The 7,165-nt window shown below is 35.1% G+C and overlaps 1 protein-coding gene across 4 annotated transcripts in view; it reads right to left on the bottom strand.

Annotated features, from left to right (window-relative positions):
* LOC306870217 (TNF receptor-associated factor 2-like) overlaps positions 1-7,165 on the bottom strand; it is a 43,364-nt gene that overhangs the window by 2,509 nt on the left and 33,690 nt on the right. For all 4 annotated transcript variants that reach the window (XM_079417347.1, XM_079417348.1, XM_079417349.1 and 1 more), the window contains 5 exons: positions 6,686-6,760; positions 6,437-6,511; positions 3,496-3,849; positions 1,988-2,165; positions 560-708 (listed from right to left, as the gene is read on the bottom strand). In XM_079417347.1, the coding sequence (XP_079273473.1) occupies positions 560-708; positions 1,988-2,165; positions 3,496-3,849; positions 6,437-6,511; positions 6,686-6,760 (831 nt within the window). The remainder of the gene's footprint in view (positions 1-559; positions 709-1,987; positions 2,166-3,495; positions 3,850-6,436; positions 6,512-6,685; positions 6,761-7,165) is intronic.

Raw genomic sequence — 7,165 nt, 5'->3', positions numbered from 1 at the left:
TGCACTAACCTTTTAAAATAGGTGCAGAAAAAAATATGCGCTGCTTATACTTCGCTTATGCATGAGGTGTGAAACTGGCCTAAAAGATTAGACATTTCATGCCCGTACTTGCTTTAGAAATAATGGTAAATTAAGCACAATTACAAGTAACTAACCATAAACCAAACACTACCACTTGCATTAACCATATAGCAAGTGCATGTAGTTATATTAATTACATGTAGTGAATAATATTTCTGCTTATGTGTAGGCCTACCCTGTAGCAGCATCACCTTAAAATGGTGGTAAAACCCAGCATACTAAGCCTTACTTAAAACAACCTCCACCACCTTAATTCTCCGTAACAGTCAATTGTACATGTAATATTCAATACAATATATTTATAGTACAACAGAATAGCCACAACATTCAGTCCCGGCTATAAAAGTTTGCAATGCATCCAAACAACACAAGTGGTACTGTGATGCTTTAGTCGGTATCACATCACTAAATAAAAGATGAAAAGGAAAGAGTAAGTAAAGGCCCAAAAGAGAAAGTAAAATAGTATCAGATCATTTACCTTCTGGCTAAAGGGCCACTTCAGCAGTGCATCATATTTGCCCCTCATGACCACAAAGAATAGAGAAAGGTGAGTGCCCCGACCTGTGCCGTCACCGTTCAGGTAGAGTCTCAGACACATTTTATACCCATATTTACTGGAGTAGAACGCTAGAAAAATAAGAAAAATGGTAAAAGCAGGGTTAAAAAAATAAAAATAAAATCAGGGGAAAAAAAAAATATTAAGACTAAAATGCTAATATGCTACTAAAACCAGCTTTGAACACTCAATGTGAAGAAATCATTCCCAACAACTCACAAATATTTAAAACTGCTTCTCAGATTGTTAATTAGTTTTAATTAACAGATTGAACTGAACTTTACTTTGACATAAGACAAATAATATTGAGTTTTTACACTGTTAAAAATATAATATATGATATAATAAAAAATATAAATTATACCAAGATTAAATAATTAAAATTAATTTATATAATTGAATGATTTAATTGGTATAATTATATCAAGTTATCAAGTGTGTTTGTATTTATACACACACACACGTTAAAAAGTTGAGGTAGGTAATATTCTCAAAAATCTACTTGAAACAATATTGTAAAATATTACTACAGCTTAAAATAGCTGTTTCTATTTTGATATACATTAAAATTTCATTTATTTTTGATGGCAAAGCTAAATTTTCAGCAGCCATGACTTCAGTCTTCAGTGTCACAAGAAATTATTCTAATATGCTAATTTAAGGCACAAGTAACAAATCATTATTAGCAATGTTGAAATAGTTTCCACAAAAATATTAAGCAGCACAGCACTGTGATGCATCTTTTTCAACATTTTAAACTGCGTGTAACATTAAAAAATGACAATTTTGTATTTCTTACAAAAAAAAAAAAAAATCCCCAACTTTTTTCAGTAAATGTCAGATTGGTTAATGAGACCACAGGGCTCTCAATGTGAAAAAAAAAAAAAAAAGTGAAAGTGAGCAGATCTGGAAATAGAGGGAAGCTCCAAATGTCATAAAAGGACCATGACTAGTCTGCTACATAAACAACCTTCACATAAGCTTGAAAAATTTCCAAGTCAGGGCATTGTACCACAAAGGCTCAAGGCCCTCAGAATGAAACTGATGATCCCCTCACTCAAAGATGACCAGCAAGACAAATTGTACTTTCAATTTACAAAATGCAAAGTATTTTGTATTGACCCTAGAACATTCCCATGATACAAGTAAAGTTCAATTATCAGCATGTGATAACAGTGTTGAAAATAATTCTCAATAATCACCCCTTGGTCATAAAAATAAATAAATATTGAACAACAATAACACATAGAAATATTAAAATACCAATAATAAACAGAATCGACTAAATGCAGCAAATGCTGTCAATCAAGCTTAACCTGTAACAGTCCTTTAATTTGATTTTAGTTTTACCAGGTGAGAACATGGCAGGTGCCCGGCCCCCCACTGCCTCTTGTCTGCGACGAGAAAAGTCTGCTATTTTCCAAATGAAAACTCCATCGTATGTACAAAACTGCAGCTCCTGCAAGGTCTGGTCTGATTCTGCTAACTGCAGATCTCGCATGGTTAAAGTCCGTTCTAGCTGTCGCACCTTCAAGGAGTCACCAAACACAAACGAGAAACATGGTTAAGAAACTGCCAAACAGCAATGTTGTTGTAATAATGTAATTAGATACTAACATTTAAAGGATATATATACACAATCCTTTATTCTGTGTGTCTTAGAACCATAGACACCACTGAACCAAAGATAATTTGTCGATACCAGTGTCGCTAACTTACTTAAATCTATGATAATTACCACACACACCATATAATAATCTAGAAGTAATCCACACGACTCTAGTCCATCAATTAACATCTTCAGCAATGAAAAGCTATGCATTTGTAATAAACAAATTAATCGCCAAGGTGTTTTTAACTTTAAACCATTGCTTCCAGCTAAAATATGAGTATATTCTATCCATGTTAGTTTTGTGACGTAATCTCTTCTAAATCTGGACATTTACAAGCACAAAAAAGCTCTAAATAAGCATATCTGGATTTTGATTTAGGACAACAGGGAATTTGTTTCTTACAAACAAGCAGCCTTTCAAATTACATTTGGTGGTAAAGGTAGGACAATAACTGATCAACTGGATTACTTGTGGTTGTTTGGACTCTTATTCTGAGGACACTCATTCACTGCAAAGAATCCATTGGTGAACAAGTGACGTAAAGCTAAATTTCGTAAAGTTGGTTCCAATGAAGAAAACTCATCTACAACTTGAAAGGCCTAAGGGTGAGTAAATTTTCAGCAAGTTTTCATTGTTGGTTGAACTATTCCTTTAAAAAGGACAATTTCTGTCATCATTTCATCTTAATTTACTCTTAACTCCCTAATCAACTGATCAGTTATTAGAAAGTCTTGGATGGTCTCCACTTTATATCCCATGTGAATGAAGACTCATGGCAGAGACAGCGGAGGCTCTTCTGCTGGAGGAGGAAAAACACTCGCTCGTTTCTCAAGTAACAGCCAAACAGAAGCAAATCTTGCTAACGATTGTTTTGTACGCTGCCGTCTTTACACACCCCCATGCTGTTCCAACACCTGTATGACTTAGTTCTTTCCATGGAAGATGCAGAAATGTCCCGCCCGAATGTAACGCACCAAGGCTTAAGATAAAAATACCATTAGGGGTACAGCGTGCGCTTAAAGCAACAATTTTGAAGCTTTTTTACCTGTAAAAGTTTCATAGTAGTACATATAGGCACCAATCTGCACCTTTTAGGTACATTTGTTGCACATTTATCTAAAAGGAATGCTTGAATATTCAAGATGTATTGATTTTCAGCGAATGATTTAAAATTCCAGTCAGTTACTCGTATCATAGTTTCAAAACTATTTAAGTGTATAATTTTCTGCAAAGTGTGTGTAGTACCTTGTTTGACAAGTTCTCTATCTTCTCTTGGTCTAGCCGATGTTGACGGGATAGTGCCTCAAGGGTGAGGGCCGAGCGCTCAACCTCCCTGTTCAACACACACACTATGTTCTCCAATGCTGTTACTTTCTGCTGTACACCAGGACTGCCTCCTCTTCCTGCATTATGGCCAGCAGCATGAGCCCCCGCTGGAGATGCGTCTTCAGGTCCCCGATACAATCCCAGTCCGGAATCTTCCTGCCACTCTCCAGCCCCCTCGGCCCACAGGCGCGCAGAGGACAGCACGGCTAGCATGAGACGCAAATGCTCTGTCATGCTGGTCTGCTCATGCTCCTGCTGCTTACCATTGTCAACCTATGCAAAAATATTTATATTAATACTATATTAAAAAGGGTTACATACATTTTAACATCAAAGAAATGCTTTTACATAATTTTATTCATTTATGTTGAAAAATGTCCTGTGGTTACCAGAGAAATAAAGGGTTAAACACATAATTGAAGCAAGACACTATTAACACACAATTCTCACTATTAACTAGTTGCTTATTAGCAGGCCTTCTTGAAAATCAAATGATTTTAACAGTAGTTATCTAATAATTAAAAGCTTTTGTTAATGTTGCTGCTATTGAGGTGTGATTCGGATAATATTAGGGGCAGGTTTGGTAGTATGGGTAGGTTTATGGGTTGGTTAAGGGGTCAACAGTGTACAGGGATCAATTTGATTACTATAAGAGAACCATTGCTTCGATAAATGAACAAATTTTCTGATTTGTTTTCTTCTGTTAATGTATGTGTAGCATCTGTTTATGATCCTTGATGGTCATTGTGGCTTTATGTCTTAAGAGACCCTTTTTAGCCTTAGGCATTGGCTAAATAATTCACAGACCTGGCCCCACATTCTACATTTACATGGGTGCTTAATTGCCAGTGGTTGTCCCCCCACTGTCAGATGCTAAGCAGAATTGACTATCTGTTCTCTCCATCGGACTTCAAACACATTCCAAGAGAACTAAATGACCATCGGTACCAGGCCTGGCTGACCAGTGGAATAACTCCACGAGTACAACACACACGCATAGAGATATTTCCTTTACTTAGACCATAATTATTCAGTTACAAAGGTATCTGGTATAGGCATGTGTTGTTTGTGTGTTTCCTTATTATATTAGCCTAGTGACCACTCATTATTTGTATTAGTAAGCTGTAAACACTAATTTTCAAGTGTATGAATGGATCTCTGGTTTAATATATGTTAGATGTCTCTTTCTTGATATCAAAATGATCTGCTCTTTATTTCTCAAACAATGATGTACACTATGTGAACGTGAAATACATCATAAGATTTTTACTGTACTGTGGGAAGAATTACACCGATTGAGCGGAACAGTCATAAAACATGCAAATGAGGTGTAAGTGAGACAAAGAAACACTTTCTCGCTGAAACTATTCTAGGCTTCGACCCTTTTTGATTAAGGTGATGTAATTCTTTGATGGTTCTAACAGGTTGTGTTTAGTTGATGTGCAAATCCTCTCTCTCTCTCTCTCCATGCCTTCCTTGCGTTGGCATCTATGTTTAATGTATGTATGTTTAGTAAACTTAAATAACCACCCTTTACACAAGTGTTGTTACAGCAGCTAAAAGTCCAATGCCCATAAAGGTACTGAATGATTAGTGAATATTTATAAACACTTAAAAATAATGAATAGTCTCAACTTTAGACTCACTGGGTACTGCAAAAACATTTATTAATATGTGATTTGTAAATGTGTGTAAATACAAGTCTACACAACAAACTAAGACCCAATATATGACCTTTACAGACTTTAATTATGAGTTAATAAGTATTATATTAAAATGAAAAGTTTGTAAAGTGCTTAAATTTACTAATTAAGCTAAGAGCATTAGCTAATATGTGAACTGAAGCTGAATGACATTTCTTAGCATTTAAAAGTACATTAAACATAAGCTTGTAATCATTGTATAATTTCATTAAAATCATTTGTAGATTTGTTTAAAAGTGCATGATCATAAGAATTGAGCATTTCATGACATTTGTAAGCATTGTAATTTACATTAAATAATGATATGTTAATCATCAGGTAATGTTTAATAAGTTCATTAGTAAACAATTACAAACACATTAGCCCCTGTCACACATACAGTCTTTACTGGTAAATTACCATTAAGAGATCATGGACCCTTTCAAAATTACCTGTAAATTCGTTCTGGCAATTTACTGGTATGAGAAGCTGAAACATTCCCAGTAAATTACCGGTAATCTGCTCTGTGTGAATGCAGAATGAAGATTACTGGTATGAGGATGTACGAGTTCAGAACATGGTGACATAAGACGCCTACTCTGGACCAATTCATAGCCATTGAAATTCATAATTCAATCATAACATTCTGATGCAGATGACGCATTTACTCCGTGCTGTGTAGTTCAGAACACGCATATAGGCGCATAGTACTAACGCGCTCTTTAAATTCAAAAAAAAAAAAAAAAAAAAAAAAAAAAAAAACAAATTGACTTTAGACCAGGTTTCAGTTTGTCAATGGCGCACCCTATTCCAGCTGCCTCAAAATAGCAACGCGCCAACAATGCGCCTGAACACACCTCCTTTTCAGACCAGCACTCCCATGGGCGCAAATGCATTCGCTATTTAAACAACGTTGTGCAGGACGTGAAAATGGTAACTGCGTCATGCTGAAACTAGCAAAAAACACTTGCGTCACGCCTGCCACCGCATTGCACCAAGTGTATGATAGAACCCAAAAACAATTATTTCTCAAAAAGCAAATTAACTGAGCAACTCAGCAATGCTTGGCATTTTTTCTGTGCTGTAAATAGGCCGTAGATCTCCTTTGAACAATAATTTCTTGCACAACCTCAATTCTATTCTGAACTTAACTAAATTCATGAGAAACAAATGCATACCACCGCCCTGCAGCCAATCTCACGGAACTGGCACGCCAACTTAGACTTTGCACAAGATTTGATGTGCTCTTGAAACTGAAAAAAAGGAGAGAAAATCATAGAAAAAAAGTCAACATTATGACAACAAATGATTAGAAGCATTGTGTGAATAAAAAGAGGCTAATATGAATTTAACAGAGTGTTTACATTCATACTGACAAATACTGTAATTCAAGGAGAAACAATGTACGGCTGAAAACGCAGACCAACCTTCTCTCTGGGGATTTTCTTTTTACCACAGTCTTTGCATTGCATGGGGAATTTCTGACATATTTCATCATGGGCCTGTGACACAAAAGAGTAATGTAGGAACGAGAATCAGTAAAGATTATGATATCGACAACTACTTCGCTCACTCTTTGTGCTTCAACCCCCATGCATTTCATTTGCATTTCCTCTGTTTTATTAATAATTATTATTATTTTAATAATCACAATATAGCTCTATTTTATATTGTATTTGTTATACTGTTTGTTAACAAAGATAAGAAACAAATTAAATGTAATAAATTTCTCATCTATTTAACAAAAACATTCAAGTAAGAAATAATACAGAAACCAAATATTCAAATGTAAAAATTACTGCATAGTCTTAGTGTATCAATTATAAATAAACTGATTATTAAAACGACAAAAGTTAAAGCTCAGTAAGTGATTCCCTTTTCTTTTGTTGTTTGGTAAACATTAATGA

The sequence above is a fragment of the Barbus barbus genome, assembly GCF_936440315.1.
Source record: "Barbus barbus genome assembly, chromosome: 5".
Classification (NCBI taxonomy): domain Eukaryota; kingdom Metazoa; phylum Chordata; class Actinopteri; order Cypriniformes; family Cyprinidae; genus Barbus; species Barbus barbus.
The sequence above is the reverse complement of the archived record's forward strand: the minus strand, read 5'-3'. Positions and strand labels throughout refer to the sequence as shown.